The following is a 17,408-nucleotide window of genomic DNA, read 5'->3' as shown; positions in this document are numbered from 1 at the left end:
GTGTGAGGAACCAGTGTGGTCTCACTGAAGGGAAAGACCTCGTGAGGAGAGAGCTAGCCCAGTTCCCAGCCTTGATCTGGGGCTCAGCGGATTGGAGCTGCAGAAGTGAGTTCCAGGTGTCTGAGAACTGTCCTGCCTTCACAGAAGAAATCACAAACTTCTGTCCAAAGCCACAAGTCTGAGGACGCTTGTTGTACAGCAACTGTGACTATGATGGATTCAAATGCATACACAAGTCAGCCCTTCCACCTATTCCGCACCAGCCGTATCCAGGCCGGCCGGACCCAGGGTTTGGCCTGGACGCTGTTTTTCTGAGTGACACAGTGGGCGCCTGCTGGAGCTCAACATCTGTTGGCCAGCGCAGCTCCCGCACGGCCTCCTGCCTGCTCCAGTCCACAGCAGCCCCCGCTGACCAGCCTCCTGGGACACGGTGTCCACACGGCTCTTATTCATTCAGTGTTCTCCATTTTATAATCGGCTGACTGCACATCTGGCCGGCATCCTCAACTCTACTCCAAATCCCCACCAACAATTTTATAAATATTTAAAATTTCTCAGTGGCTTTGGCAAAACTATGGCCAGATGGACTGCAGAAACTCTGGGAATGCTTGCGAATTAGAGAATCTTCTCCAGGAGGTGTTAAAGTGAGAAGTCTTGCTGGCAGGACGCCACGCTGTGGGCAGCTCCCTGACCTACCTTGCAATTCCGCCTCAGAGAGGCAGGGGAAAAAAACACCACCCCTCTGTGGGCCACAGTGATCTCCTTCACAAGGACGTCTACAGCAATGACTCTGGGGCTTGTGATTAAGCAACCACCCAGGGAGAGACAGCAATGCCAGGCGGGGTCTTGCCCTCTGAAGGAGGGAAGGCGCCTGCAGACGGCACTGAGGCTGGGGGTCAGGGGGCTGGGGGTCCCCGACCTGCTGCCCTTCCTGACACTGAAAGTGTCAGGCAAAGCAAGCTCGGTGACGAAGTAAGGAAGCAGTTTCCTTCTCTGATGACTACAGCAACAATGCTCCCTGTCACCCACGGTCCAGCCAGCACATCCCCCTTTCCTGGGCTGCCTCTGCTAAGGGACACAGGCCACAGGTTTATTTTTGAAATATCAACAGGGAGCACGGTGGGGTGTGGCGGAAGAGAGAAGGAAGGGGTAAGTTAAAAGCCACTTGATCTGAAGTGGCTGAAACTTGATCTGAAGACTTCTTCAGATTTAAACCACTGGAAACTAAAGTTTTTACTTATGTTTCTTGACGACCCTGGTGAACCAGGGTAGAAGGTAAACCCGGAGTGTGGATATTTGGGATGGGTGGGTAACACCAGCCATCCAGGAAGAATTGTCTTGACCATGTCAGAATGTGGTGATTGTCAGCGCCTTAAGATCTTAAGATGATTATGCTTGAATTATAATAGCATCTATTTTTTAGCAGGGAAACACATGCTTACCTGCATATCAGTTTTCTCAATGAAACTTTGAGTTTGTGAACAACTCTAGTTCACAGAGAGGCAAATGTCAACACTCAAGTTTATTTTTAAATGAATGAGAAGCTTGTTTATTTTGAAATGAGAATCTAAGTCCAAACTCTGTATGTTTTTCCATTTGGACTAAAACTACTAGTTCTCATGTTATTTCCAAAAGTGCTACATTTAAAGGCAAGAAAATCTTTGATATTAAAAAAAAGCAGAAAAATTCCTGTGTGCAGGACATGAACATGCATAATGTTTTAAATACACATTTTATATGTTTATTAGTCCACGGAGAATTTGGTTTAAAAAGGAAAAAACACCCTGAGGGCAATGATGTAGAAGACTGAGCCACGTCAACAAAGCCCGATTTGAAGGTTAAAATGAGCCTGGCAGTCGCTGCATTCCGGTTCAACTCGCCTCATTTCATACACACTAAAGTCATCGTGCACTATCACTGCACAGTTCTGTGGATTCAATTAATTTTGCCATTTAAAGTTGTTTTAAACATTCAATGTTAAGCATTTAAAAATAAGTAAACTATTTACTGAATAACTTTTACATGGGCTTTACATTGATCAATGTAGAAAAACAGACTTACCATTAACAGCTTTTTCATAATTTTTTCCTAGGTTTATTAAATTTCGCAGCCCCGGGTTAAACTGTTCCATAACATTCTGACAAACAAACAAACAAAGCAAAAAAATTAATAAACAGCAGACCAAGCAATCTTCAGATTTTGCCACTGTGTGGCCTTGGATACCTGTGTGTGTTTACCAGTCGAGCCCCCAAAGTCACGCATGTGGACTTAAAAATCACGAAGAGCCCATATTTCTTACCTGATGGAGCAGGTGGCAAGGTGTGTGTAACCCTGGCCGTTCTCACCTGTGCAAGGGCTGCTTGGAACCTACTATAAACGGAGCAAGCGGGCGACAGACATTCACAAGGCTGCCATGTCCTTTTACAGGGACTGTGGTCCCAGAGGCGAGGGTGCCCTCTTGGGTTTAAGTGGATTGCTAATCGCTGTCACTCTAGTGTGAAGAGACGGGCTTCAGCTGCTCAACCCGCTACCTGAACTTAATTCACAGTCAAGGGCAGTGTTTGGGCTGCCCCGTGAATAGAACCTTCCAGGAGAGCCTGAAAGACAGGCAGATGACTCCTGCGGCGTGGACTTCATGAGGGGAGGACAGGGCACTGTATTTGGTCCATCTGGGAACAATGAGCTACACAGCGTTGACCATCCCACGTGGACCAGGGGAATCTCTCTGCCTCTTCTCCCCAGGTGTGTACTACCCGACATTCAGTGGGGACAGATTCTTCACACCCTGCAGAAGTAAAAGGTTCTCGATTGCTACCGGGAACAGAGAGCGCGTGGAGACTGACAGTCACCGAGCAGTGACCAGCTCGCCTCAGCCGTCCCCATTCTCACCCTTCGCTCCAGAATGCTTCCAGCCAAGCGCCTTTTCTCCTGCATGTCACCAGAGTCCAGAATGTTTTGTTTTCCCAATTTTAGATAGTAACTGGCTTCTTCCTACAGTCCACGAGGACCTAGCTCTCCACACCACTCCACTCTCCCTCTCTTAGTCCTTTTAGATAATCACATGGCAATGTTCTGGTGAATCAATAGTCAGAGTTTAATATGACTTTATAAATATTGGTCACAATTGAAGAATGCACTAAAGATTACATTTCTTGGGGAAGCCTTTTGCTTATTTCTGAGATCAATAATTGTCTGATCTTACCCCTGCCTGCCATGCTCCGTTTTCTAGGTATCTTCAGCTCTCCCCCATGCTGTCTAGCAAAGACGTACCAACACTGTTTCTCAAATATATATAACTGTCAGTTAACCTTCCATTACATTCCCCCCACAACCCCTCCAAGGACTCTGTCCTCCTGCTCAGCCTGTCCCCCTGTGGCCTTGCGTGTCCTTCTCTGGTTTTCCTTCTCTGGGTTAAGAGCTCTCATTACCTGGGTCCACACCCTCCTTCCCCTCCTTTCTCCAGGAGAACATTCTCTACAACTGATCTAAGAAATTTTGTGCGAGAGGTAAGTTCGTGTCCCCATGTGTCTGAAATTACCTTTATCTTTTTGTTTGGAGTGTAGTAAGAAGACTGAACAACTTTCCTTACATTTTAAAGATCCAGCTCTGGTCTTTAGCATTTAAAAAATTTTTTTAATGTGTTCTTTTTAGTTATACGTGACAATTGAGGGTATTTTGACATATTATACACACGTGGAGTATAACTTTCCATTCTTGTGGTTGTACATGGTATGGAGTTTCACTGATCATGTATTCATATACGAACATAGGAAAGTTACGTCTGATTCATTCTGTCTTTCCTATTCTCCCTCCCTTTCCTTCATTCCTCTTCGTCTAATCCAATGACCTTCTATTCTCCCCCCCACACTTTATTGTGTGTTAGCATCCACATGCATATCAGAGACTATTTGGCCTCTGTTTTTTTCAGGATCGGCTTATTTCACTTAGCATGATAGTCTCCAGTTCCATCATTTACCAGAAAATGCCATAATTTCATTCTTCTTTATGGCTGAGTAATATTCCATCATCTATATATACACACACATTCTCTTCATTCATCTATTGAAGGGTACGTAGGTTGGTTCAATAACTTAGCTATTGTGAACTGAGCTGCTATAAACATTGATGTGGCCATGCCACTACAGTATGCTGATTTTAAGTCCTTTTAGTATATAGCATTCAGTTTTGCTACTGAGAAGTCATCTGTCATTTCCTCTGTGTCTTTTGCCTCCTCTTAAAGCTTACTTCTGGAAGCCACTTCTTTATCCCTATGTTGTTAAGACCGAATACTGTTCTGCCTCAGTGTGGGTGTTTTTCCATTTATTTTACTGGACACTGGGGATGTTAGCCATAAGGAAAATCAAGTCCTCTAAGTCTGGAAAATGTTCCTGGTCTTATTCTTTCTGGAACTCTGATGAGGATTTTACACAACCTGGATTTATTCTCTCATCATTTTATCTTCTCTCTGATTTTCTCCTTTGTTTTTATATTTTACATCTGACAAATATCCTCAACTTCATATTCCAACTCTTATAGTACTTTTAAGCTATGTTGTCATATTTGAAATTTCTAAGAGTACTTTAAAGTTCCTTGCCTGGTCCTTTTATAAAGCACCCACTCGATCTTGGTTTATGAATGTGGTATCTTCTCTTATCTGAATAACAGTGGACTGTGGTGTTTAATTCCAGTTCTCCACATCATCTCCTGATTACTGTCCCCATTGTTTACTGTCCTCTAGCTCCGGGGGTCCTCCATGGCCAGTTCATGTTGCGAGTAAAGCCCTCACTCACTCACCAGCAGGGAGCTGTGCACGCCGGTGGGTCGGCCACAGACAGCAGCCAGGACCACTGGGCTTCTCCACAGAAGATCCTGGTTTCCTCTCCTTGGGTGGGAAGTGGGGATTGGCTGACTGAGAACCCTGCTCATCCTAAGCCGATTTGTTCCAATTTTTTTTTTGTGGGGGTCGAACCCAGGACTTTCTGAATGCAAGGCAGACGCTTTGCCACTGAGCTACATCCCTTTATTTTTTTATTTTTATGAGGTGCTGAGGATTGAATCCAGTGCCTCACGTGTGCCCGGCAAGCACTTTACCTCTGAGCCACAACCCCAGCCCCTTGTTCCAAGTTTTACCCCTGGTGTTTCCAGACCAGCGCTCTTGGCTCTGGATCTGAGATTAACTTTCTGGTCGGTCAGGCAGAGGAGCTAGTGCTGCGGTGGGCAGGAAGGAAGGGGACCTGGGAGGCCAGCTAGCCACACCCCATCCCAGGTTCCCATCCCACCCCCACCATCTGCGGGGTGGTCCTGAGCTTCTGGGGTTTGGGGAGGAGTGGCTCAGTCCTGCCCAGGGCAGCAGATCCTGCTCAGCCAGCCACTGCTCCTCCATCCACTGTCTGTTCCCCCAAATCCCTACAGGACTCCCGCCCCGCAACGGATGTTTCCTTTTCAGGTCCCTTTGCACTTTAGATTTACATTTAAAAAAAAAAATCCTTTACCATCGTTAATGTGTGCAAGAGGAGGAAACAAAAAACACGAGGCGCCTCTTCCCTGTCTCCCAGGAAGCCCACTTGTCCTGTGTTACTGGGCGGGCAGCTGTCCTGGGCCCAGGTACCACAGCAGTCAGGAGGCCCAGGCCAAGTGACCCCCGCCTCCTGCAGGACAGCAGAGCCTCAGTACTGGACGCCTGTCGCCATAGCTGCTTTTTCTGTGATCTCCTATCAGTTCTCTTTTTATTTTGAAATAAAGTTATAATTTTAAAATAGTTTATGACTCACAAGGAGTGGGATGGCCAGTTCCCAGGCATGCTTCCTCCAGCATCTTCAATGATGTCTTCTATGGCTGCAGGGAACCCAGGGAAAGGACACCCCGGTGACACCAGTAGCCCCACTATAGACCTTCTTTGGATTTTTCCAGTTCTCATCTCACCTTTTTTTTGGTGGGGGGTGTTTCATTATTTCTATGAAAGTTTATCACCTGTATGGATTGGTACAGCCCTCACCTCAATTATACAGGACTGTCCATCAACACAAAGACTCCTTTGTGTGTCCCTTCCTAGTCATACCCTCCCCACGCATCCTAGAGCTCCATCTCTAACCTGGTCATGGGGAAGACCTTGAATGAATGGCATCCTACAGTTTGTGACCCACTGAGATTGGCCTTTTCACTCAGCATAATGTCCTTCAGACACATTCCATGTATTGGCGTATTAACAGTTTATTCCCTTCTTTTTTACTTACTAGTATTCCACGGTACGGGTGAATCTTAGTTTGCGTATCAATTTACTGTTGGAAAACATCTGAGTTATTTTCAGTCACTAGCTATTCCAAATAAAGCTGATATGAGCCATCATGGGCGGGTTTTTGTATGAACACAAGCTTTCGTATCTCCAGGACAAATACCCAGGAGTTCAGCGGTTGCGTCATGGGCTAGGTATATGTTTAACTTTATAAGAAACTGCCAGGCTTGCTCCCGGGGTGGCCGCACCATTTTACATTCCTATCAGCAATCAAGGTGAGCTCAATAATTTTAAAAATTAATAATTTCATTAAAAAATGGTCACTTTATGGGGCTGGGGTTGTGGCTCGGCGGTAGAGCACTCGCCTTGCACAGGTGGGACCCTGGGTTCAATCCTCAGCACTACATAAAAATAAATAAGTGAAATAAAGATATTGTGTCCAACTACAACTAAAAAATAAATATTTTTTTAAAAAATGGTCACTTTTTTTTTTTTTTTTTTTAATGGTAATGGGGTTTGAACCCAGGGCCTCTGCATGCTAGACAAGGGCTCTACCACTGAGCTATAGTCCCAGCCAGGAAATGTTCACTTTCTAATTAAAAGATAAAACTATCTTAAGGAAATCTGGCTTAAAATTATTGTAATATTCTTAGAAGGCCGAGTCTAGGCCATAAAGAGGAAACCAATGCTAAGTTAGCACCGTCCTACTGTGTGGAAGAGGTCACACAGAAACCCAGGTCTGTTTTCTTAAGCATGCTCCTTACCCAATAAGGGAAAGCATACTTTGGTTTCTTGATATAATTTTTGAAATGTTCACATATAACTGTCACCTTAAAACACCAAGAACAACGCACACCAAACACAAATCACTGTCCAAATGGTTCCACTGAGAAGCAAAGTTCAAGACTCAAGATCACAACCAGCTTCAGAGGAAACAACATGAGGGTTTTTCAGCTTGAAAAGTCCAACGTGTTCAGCGCAAAACTTTGTTATTTAGGAAATGTCCCCCCAGAAATTTTTGTTCCTTTAAAGAGTGGAAAATATATTTCTACACTGGCTTTTGGCCATTGATCTAGTTATTTTAGCTGATGTCCATGTGATTTCTACAATGAGGAACAAATAAGAAGTGCTGCCTTTATATTCCAAAATCTACAGACGTCACAGTGGCAGTGGACACATTGTGAGCTTATGGGTCCCTGGTTTGAGGGAGGGCAATCGCTGGGTCAAAGGCCAGTGCTATGGCCAAGCCTGCTAAGATTTGATCTGCAACTAGAGTCATCAGCAATACCCACAAAGTCCAGCTTAAATTTGGCCTGAGGATAAAAGGCTTAAGACCCCAAGTATAAAATAAAGTGAACAAAAAGGGTACAAATGGGCCAAGAAGCATTCTTTTGTTACAAAGAAGTAATGAACACTTAATATGCACCTCTGGTTACTACCTGATAGGAGAATTTGCCAACCTGGTTTCAATCAGAATGTTTCATTTCCACTCAGAGAGTAGGCAAGGCTACGGTTATAAAATAAATTCTAGGCTAGTGGACTGGTGATGTTCCAGTTCTAGTTGTGCCAGTCTCAAGTGAAGAGGGGCTGGTTCTAGCGCAGATGCTGAGCAGCACTGGAGAACTAGTTGTCAGCTATTCTTTTTGTCGGTGGTGCTGAGGATTGAACCCAGGGCCTTATGCATGCAAGGCAAGCACTATACCAACTGAGCTATGTCCCCAGCCCAATTGTCAGCTATTCTAAATAACATATTGAAGAGCAGGTCCCTTGGAACCTGTAGGCATTTTTCACCAGATTTCCAATTGGTCTGTTTATCATAGGCCCTTGTAGTTACTAATCATAATTTTATAACAAATTATGCACTCTTATCATGGCCTTAACAATTTTGGTATTTAGATTTTTTCATTTTTGAAAAATCACCTTTGCCAGCTGGCCTGATGGCACACCTGGAATCCCAGTAGTTTGGGAGGCTGTGATAGGACGATGGAGAGTTCCAAGCCAGCCTCAGCAAAAGTGAGGCGCTAAGCAGCTCAGTGAGACCAGCAACTCAGTGGCTGGTGATGTAGCTCAGAGGTAAAATGCCTTTGGGTTCAATCCCCAGTGCCACATGGTGAGGGAAGGGGAATAATATCTACATTAGATGAGCTTTAAAAGTGATTCATGAATCTTTTTCCTTTTTTATCAGTACGATTACACAGAATAATGGATTTCATTGTTAACTGATTTGTGTCTCTAAATAAAATACAAAATAGGGCTGGGAATGTGCCCTGAGTTCAATCCCTGGTACCAGGAAAAAAAAAAAAAAAAAATTACCTTTACCAATACAGAACTATATACAAATTAACTGGGTATAATTAATTTGTATTTAAGAAAGTATAAAATAATTAAATTATGATTAGCCAGACAGTGAAACTAAGAAGACTTTAAATTTCTAAGCATTAGTTTATCTTCTGGTTTTCTCCCATCATCCACCAGTTTTCTACATGACCAAGAACAAATTATTTGATATTTCAGCATCTTGCTTTTCCTTTCCTTTTTTTTTTCAATATTTATTTTTTATTTATAGTTGTCAATACCTTTAACTTTTTATTTATTTTTTTATGTGGTGCTGAGCATCGAACCCAGAGTCTCGCACGTGCTAGGCAAGCGCTCTCCTGCTGAGCCACAACCCCAGCCCTCAGCACCCTGTTTTTCTTAGTTAAAAATGTAAGTAATAAACCAGCCATGGTGGTACATGCCTGAAATCCCAGCAATTTGGGAGGCTGATGTGGGAGAATTGCAAGTTGGAGGCCAGCCTCAGCATTTCAGTGTGAGATTCTGTCTCCAAAAATAAAAATGGCTGGTGATGTAGCTCAGAGGTAAAGTGCCTTTGGGTTCAATCCCCAGTGCCACATGGTGGGGGAAGGGGAATAATATCTACATTGGATGAGCTTTAAAAGTGATTCGTGAATCTTTTTCCTTTTTTATCAGTATGATTACACAGAATAATGGATTTCATTGTTAACTGATTTGTGAATCTTTAAATATTTGGAGTTCTACAACTTGGCTGAGTATGTATCTTTGAAATTTCATATATTATTTTATTCTACATGCTCTCATGCAAATTAATCACAATTGCTCATATGAATCAAGGCACATTCTAGTGTCACATGGCAAGAATGTGACAAGGGCTACCTGGGGGTACTTCTTTTTTGATTTTTGCGGTGCTGGGGATTGAACTTGGGGCCTTGTGCATGGAAGGCAAGAGCTCTACCAACTGAGCTGTGTCCCAGCCCCCTATCTGGGGGTACCTCTAGGTGGGTTTTATTTGAAGAAAATCCTGCTTCCTTTTTGGAAGTTGCTGGCAGTTGTTGCTAACCTCCCTGGCACTGGGTTGACCCCCTCTGCCTGAGGGAGAGTATCAGTAAGCAACTCTGGCAAAGAGGCAGCTGCTTGAGGGCCAGCAGATGGCCACAGGAGTCATAGTTCATACCCCCCATGGATGCCAAGCACAGCTGCTTAGAGGAAAATCAGACAACTGAGATGTTTTGTATAGTTTTGAAGTATAAAGCTAGATCAGAAATACTCATGCAAACACAAACACAGAAAGGCTTTCTGTCCGTCAGGTAGTGTTTTGCCCCCCCCCCCCAAATTTATTAAATTCCTTTCAGTTTGTACTACGTATACCTTATGTGACAGGCCCTGAGAGTAGCAACAAGCCTGGGGGGCGAGGGGTTGTGCCTTGAATTCTTGGGCAGATCACGTCACCACCTCTCTGAGCCTTAGTCTCTTCCTCTATAAAATGGGAATAAGGGCAATTTTCACCTTATAAGGGATATGAAGACTGAATGTGAAAACTGAATACTACAGTGAACTTACGGGCATCAAACCCAGGGCCTTGTGCATTCTAGGCAAACCTTGAGCTAGCACTGAGCCACACCGAGGCCCTGCGGGGCACTTGTTATGTGCTCTTCATAGCTCTTGACACTTAGCACATACTGAACGAATTATAATTAATATTTCAAAAGGAAAGCTCTAAATATTAGTCAACCTTCAGATGAATAAACATTCCTGTTTACACAGATTTCTCTAGGTACTTCCATTTGCAACATGAAAATAAATGGAATCGTTTTCTCACCTCAAAGTGTCATTATCGGGATAAGAGAGATCACGACTACAAACCATCTAGGATTTATGGCACCCTTCTCTAGAAAGAAAATCGGTGTTATCTGTTTTATTCAGTTGAGAGCATTTGCTTGTTTAATTTTTGGGTCTGTGTCTGGCTACATGCCCAATATTTTCCATGGAGCTTCTCATCTGACCTTATCCTTGTTTTATAGCTGAGATATTTAAACCTTGCTGAGGTCCTAGGGGCAGTAAGAGGAGAGGCAGACCCAGGCAGCTTCAACCTTTGCACTCAGCCCGGGGCCTCCATGGTTCCTCCTGGAGGATTGTGAAATAGAGAGGAAACTGCTTTTATGAAGTCGGAGCACAAGTTCAGGGAGGAGCTGCGTTTCCCAGTGTCCCCTTTTCCTTTTAGATCCTTCTTATGCTTTTATTCCTCCTCCTGGGTGAATATTTTAACCTCATAGCATCACAGCATGGAGCCGCTCCACCTGGACAAGATCTCTCACCCCATTCCCTTTTTCCTTCCACTAGGAGAGGGAGGGGAGGAAGAATCCGCAGCACTAGAGTCCCCACAGGAGTGGCCAACAGTCAACACTGTCCTACTGGTTCCCTTCGCTGAAAGTCACTAAAACAAACTACAGACAAAAACTGCAGGACTGCAGGATGCCATAACCACCCCACCCAAGTCTCGGACCCCCCCCCCCACCAGGGAAGCTGCTAATTAACACTGCTGTTAGCTTTCTAACCCGCCTTTTATACTTTTACACGAATATCTACTTAGTCATATTGACATATAGTTTTGCTTTATGCATTGAAAAGATATTTAAATGAAAAATACTTAAATGGCACCATACAATGTGTTTCCCTTGTATCTTTCTTGTGTTATTCAGTATTAGCTGCGGGACTTGTCCATCTGGATATATAGGATCTGGTTCATTCCCATTTAGCGTCTGTGTGGACGGTGATGGGGCCTTTCAGGTGTCCCCGTGGCTAGGCCACAGTCATCAGTTGCCTTAACACTAGCCCAGCTGATGCTAGGGGGCATCTGCAGATGCGGGTACTAGCTATAGTTTACTTAAATTAGAGCAACTCTGGGTGCACTCCATCTAATGAGCTGAGAGACCTAAACTACAAAACTGGGGGTTCCCTGAGGAAGAGAAAACTTCACTTAAGGACCACAACATCCCCTGCCACCTGCCCCACAGACCTCACACTGTCAGCCCCCATAATTGTGTGAGCCGTTTTCCTGAAATAATCTTTCTGTGTGGACACACATACATGCGCCCAGCGTACACACACCCAGCACACACACGCCCAGTGTACACACACTCAGCATATACACAGCTACATGGCCTCCCTCTGCTCCTCCACTGAGCGGCTTATGTATGGCTTACAAGCTTTGCTACAATCAGCTACGGGGCAAGGAATCACACAGGTGTGCACACAGGTGGAAATTTTCCCAGAAACAGAATCGCTGGGACCCAACATGTGACAGGTCTTTCAATTTTGCAGATGCAGTACTGCCAAGCTGAAAGAAAGTGGCTGCACAAACCCTATGCTCCCACAAATCCTGAGTAAGAATGTCATGTCCCACAGCCTGACACTTGATGTTACTGTACTTTGGTCCACCTGGCGAGCGGAAGAAAGTCCCCTTTTTAAAAGGCCATAAAGTGTTTCCCTTGTCTGCATTAAAGAGAAAAGCATATGTGTCTGAAAACATCCAAGTAGGGAAAAGAAAGAGAAGGGTGGTTTCCTGGTGGATTTACCCTCAGTCCTCAAGTTTGACGATTGTCCTCTTAACAACAGGGCAGGAGGAAGGTCTTGGCTGTGCCCTGGCCAGAGCTGTGCTCTCCACCCAGTCCCGGGCTCCAGCTGTCCCTCAACAGGATGCACTCATTCCCAGAGGGGAGCGTCCCTGCTCCTCTGGCGCCTGAAGGCTCAATCTCTGGGAGCTGGCCACTGGCCTCAGCCTAAAACCTCTGAGACCCTCCCTCCTGCTCAGGGACCGTGGCTTCTCCTCCTTCAAAGTGCTCGACACTCCCACCCCCCAGGACACGGCCTGTTTACACAGTTCCCTCAGCAGGAACTAGATGTAAATAAAGGACAAGCCACCATGGCTTCCCCTGCACCAGGAAGAGCGCCTGCACCATCGGGGGTCGGCCAGGGTGGGACCGTGTTCTGTGGAGAGGCCTGTCCACGGTGGACCTGCCACCGCCTTCCCTCGGCCCCACAGCTCATCTGCACTGCACAGACACCTCGGCCCAGTGGGCCAATTAGCCGCGAAGACCAAGCATGAGGTAATGGGGCCACTGCTCGCAGCTTCGTTAGCTCCAAGTAACAGGCCCATCCGAGGATCATAAAAGCTGCAAGGCTCTGCCCTCCACCTGAGAAGGCTTCCCAGACTTACAAAATCTGAAAACGCCAGGGCTTTCCTTATGAAGTCTGCTTCCAAATTCTGTGTTTTCCCAAGTTGCCATTTAAGTCGCCTTTCACACATTAAGCAATAAGGTGGCTCTTAAAAAAAAAAAAATGCCTTATTGGGCCAGGTGTGGTGGTGCATGCCTGTAATCCCAACTACTCAGGAGGCTGAGGCAGGAGGATTGCAAATTCAAGGTCAGCCTGGGCAATTCAGCAAGACCCTGTTTAAAAATGAAACATAAGGGCTTGGGTTGGTTCAGGCTTCAGTGGCTGAGTAACCCAGAATTCAATCCCCAGTACCATTAAAAAAATAATTAAATAAACATGAATAGTTATTGGAGACAACTCAATGTCCATCAACTGGTGAGTGGACAAAATATGGTATATCCATACGATGGAATATTATTTGGCCATAAAAAGGAACTAATTCATGCTACATAGATGAATCCCATTATGCTCAGTAATCACAAAAGATCACACGCTTCATGACACTATTTATATGAAATTTCCAGAAAAGATGTATCTATAGAGAGAATACATATCAGAGGTTGTTTGAGATGGAGTAAGAAAGGACAGAAAATGGGCATGAAGAATGTGTACCCTTAAAAGGGGTGAACTTGACAGTTACATAAACTACAACTCCATGAAGCTTTAAAAAAATAAAGCTTTAAAAATCAGACAGCCTTTGACTGCTAAGGATTCACATCCTCATGCTGTGGGACGGCTTGCACGTTGGTTGTGGCTAACTAGCTCACACACAGAAGAGCCAGATGTTTTGAGACACAGGTCATTGCCATCCTTTGGGAATGCTGTTCAGGACCCGTGGAAAGTACTATTGTTCTAAAGCTTTGTGCTCACTTAGCTGTCTGCAGCGACCTCCCCTCACAGGATGAAAATCAATGTGACCCATTAGGAGAAAGTGACAACCCATGAATTTGGAGATCAAACTGCTGAGGAGCAGCTGTCTTTCCAGCTATGACTAGGGAAGAAAACTGGCATGTTTTTCCAGCAAAAGTCCTTACTGTGTCCTTCTTTTTGTCTTTTGAACCCAGGAATGGTCTACCACTGAGCTGTACCCCCAGCCCTTTTAAAAAATTATTATTATTATTATTATTATTATTATTTTGAGAGAGAGAATTTTTTAATATCTGTTTTTTAGTTTTCGGTGGACACAACATCTTTTATTTTATTTTTATGTGGTGCTCAGGATCGAATCCAGTGCCCTGCACATGCCAGGGGAGTGCATCACCGATTGAGCCACATCCCCAGCCCCTTTAAAAATTATTTTGAGATAGGGTTTTGCTAAGTTGCTGAGGCTGGCCTGGAGCCTGAGCTCCTCCTGCCTGGGCCACCGAGTCTCACTGCACCTGGTCTTACTCCATCATTCTATAAAAGGGCAGTTTCATAGGAAATCTTCAGCCCACAGAGAAAACCCTCCATCGAACATTCACTAAGACTAGAACATTGTCCTCCTTTCCCTTCATCATGATCCAGGTTTTGTCTTATACAGAATTGTTTCTCCTTAAGGATGGGGGATGTAGTTCAGGGGCAGAACATTTGCCTAGCATGCATGAGGCCCTGGGTTCGATCCCCAGTACTGCAAAGGAAAAAAAAAAAAAAAAAAGATCCTTCAGGTACAGAGGTCCAGCTAGAAAGAAACAGGGGGGACTGTGCAGGTTCACATGGATCTGTTCCTAGTGATGTGGCCTGAGCAGCTCAGGGCAAGTGGTCAGTGAAGCACGGATACGCCTTTGGGCTTAGCCTCTTATAGAAGAATGTTCTGAGTCATGGGTGCACCTATGAGGTCCTGAGCTCCCTAAGAACCGACCAAGAGAACGACTGTGATCATCCAGAAAGATAGGTATAAATTACCAGATGCAATCACATGCCCACAACATCTGTGCCACTGTTTAAAGAAACAGATTTCTGTGACAAACTAGTCCCTACTCATTTAGACATCAAGAATTGTACTTGGCTAAAGCCAAATACAGGCAAACAAAAAGCCCCAGCACACTGATGGAAATGAGCAGGAAGTTCTGCCGTGGCTCACACCTCTTAGGTAAAGTTCTCAAGGCTTTCACGAAAATTATGTGTCGGAGTGATCCCAGCCAGTATATTATATAAAAATCTGGATTTTTCAATTACTTTTTTAATTGTGGAGGGAGAACCACATACAGGTATTCAGATTTCACGGTTGTCTGATAAAAAAGTAACTTGAAGAAAAAAAAAATGATGATCTGAACTCAGTTCACAACCAGAAAATCTCTATTTTAAACATTAGACAAAAGTTCTACACTTTTTGTTGGTAGAATTAAAAATCACTTTTCCTTGTAGTTTAAGTGCAGATGATCACACTGGGTTGGGGTTAGTGGTGCCAGGAAGACCCCTGGCTGGAAGCAGGCACCCCCAGCCTTGGCAGCCAGCAAGCCATCAGGCTCGCACCAGCGCCTAACCTGTGCTGGCCTCGGGAAACCCTGCCCCAGAACTGGAGCAGCTTTCAGACTCTGAACTTCAGGGAGAATAGTATCTATGAAATTGAAACAAACACTGCTTCTTGAAATCCCAATTATGATAAGAGCTATAACCATTTTTGCTTGGTTGATAGAGGCGTATGTTTTTATTTGAAAGAATAGAAACATGATCGTTCCTGTTCTAAATTGTGGTACCAGGATGACTACCTCAGAATGTAACTTTAAATTCTAAAAGTATCACTGCAACCAGGATCTGACAATGTGTCTCTTTTCTGGTATTTGAGAGAGACACACACTGAACAAATGAATCAGGATAAGTACTAGAAAACACATGTACTTAAGTCTCATTCCACTAGCTCTGTAAAATCCTTCTCACATTTGGGCTGTTGAAGCAACCTGAAAAACTATAAATGCTGGGCTGGGGATGTAGTTCAGTTAGTAGAGTGCTTGCCTTGAAGGCAAAAGGCCCTGGGTTCAATCCCCAACATCACCAAAACCAACCAAACAAAAACTAAAAATGTAGCCAGATATAGTGGTGCATGCCTGTAATCCCAGTGGCTCAGGAGACTGAGGCAAGAGGATTCCAAGTTCCAAGTCAATTTCAGCAATTTAGTGAGGCTCTAAGCAACTTAGTGAGAAGACCTGGTCTCAAAATAAAATAAATAAATTAAAAGGGCTGTGGAGGTGGCTCAGTGGTTCAATCCCTGGTACCAAAAAAATAAAAAATATATATGTACACACACACGTGCATCATCTGCCCACATTGAGCCTAGAAAGCATTGAGATAAATGAGGTGACAGCTCAGCCCTCAAAGAGTATAGTCGAATAGGAAGACAGGTGTGTGATAAATACCACGGCAATTCAGGTTGATGTGGGAAAAATAAGAAATGCAAACATCTTTAATATTACTTGAATATCACTTAGAAATATGTAACCTTAATTATGTAAATGGCATATATTAAAAACAAAAATTGATTTGATGCTGGATTTAAAACAGCCGTCAATGGATATATGCCTTGAAGTACGCTCCACCATTTGGTTAGGGGTTCTTACCTGCCTAGTTTTTGTTTTTAAAAAGTGTATCCTGGGATAAAAAAGCAAGCAATGGATTTGCAGGAGAGCCCAACTCATGTCTGGGGCTGCATTTGTTTAGAAAGCCCCAAAGTACTAAATAGGACACCGAAACTTTATCAAACCAAAGTACATTGACTTCATACAGCAAGTGCCATTTTTCTGTGAAGCTCACTAGTTCCTTCCTAACCCCATTCTTTTTTAAAAAAAAAAATTTAAAAAATATTTTTATTTGTAGACAGACACAATACCTTTATTTTGTTTATTTAGCTTTTTATGTGGTGCTGGGGATTGAACCCAGGGCCTCACACATGCTAGACAAGTGCTCTACCGCTGAGCTACAGCCTCAGCCCCCAACCCCATTCTTATATGGTAGTATCTAGAAGAATTCCAGTGAACTTACACCTGAGAAGAGTCATTCTGCTCTACACTAAGATCACAGCCCCTGCAATGCGAAAATTATTGTTCAAAAACCCCAAATAATTTAACGACAGTTCAAGATTAGATTCCAGTAAGGAAAAATATACTTTTTATCTCTCCTCTATTTCTTTTATATATCCAACTTTCCAAAGGCTTCTTACAAAATACCTAAAAAAACTCTCTGAAACTCAATCTTCACATCTCTTAATCCTTTCCTCCTTTCTTCCAATATGAGAAAAAACTCCCAAGAAATGAACTGGCAAAGGCAGGACAACTCTGGGCTGGGGCCAGGGGGGCGCAATCCATGACTCCAGGCAGGCGGAGGGGGAGGGGGAGGGCTGGCGGGGCTAAACTCTGGTAGCTGTGCCACCATTGGTGATGACCTCAGAAGGCCAGTCTGTGTTGGTCGGTTCTCCAGTGACCACAGGGCCTGGCACAGTTGTGGTGCTCCAGAAAACAGTTGCAGAAAGAATGAATGTTGGTGGTAAGCTCGGGACACACATAACAGGTGCTCATAACAGGGCCACTGTTGTTAGTGCTGTCTCAATCCCACATGCTAAGGAGCAGGTGATGGTTTTAGTCACAGCTGTGTGAGGAACACAGATCTTCAGTATTTATCCCACAAATATTTTTGAGTTCTTACTATGCACCAGCCCCATGAGGGAATTAAAAAACCCTGAAGGAGCATA

The 17,408-nt window shown here is 44.2% G+C and overlaps 1 protein-coding gene across 1 annotated transcript in view; it reads right to left on the bottom strand.

The window, feature by feature from the left end:
* Baiap2l1 (BAR/IMD domain containing adaptor protein 2 like 1) overlaps positions 1-17,408 on the bottom strand; it is an 86,900-nt gene that overhangs the window by 61,171 nt on the left and 8,321 nt on the right. The window contains exon 2 of the mRNA XM_071605831.1: positions 2,062-2,137. Coding sequence (XP_071461932.1) covers positions 2,062-2,137 — 76 coding nt within the window. The remainder of the gene's footprint in view (positions 1-2,061; positions 2,138-17,408) is intronic.

This window comes from Marmota flaviventris, chromosome 19, assembly GCF_047511675.1.
Source record: "Marmota flaviventris isolate mMarFla1 chromosome 19, mMarFla1.hap1, whole genome shotgun sequence".
Classification (NCBI taxonomy): Eukaryota; Metazoa; Chordata; class Mammalia; order Rodentia; family Sciuridae; genus Marmota; species Marmota flaviventris.
Note: the sequence above shows the minus strand (reverse complement) of the source record. Positions and strands in the feature narration are given on the sequence as shown.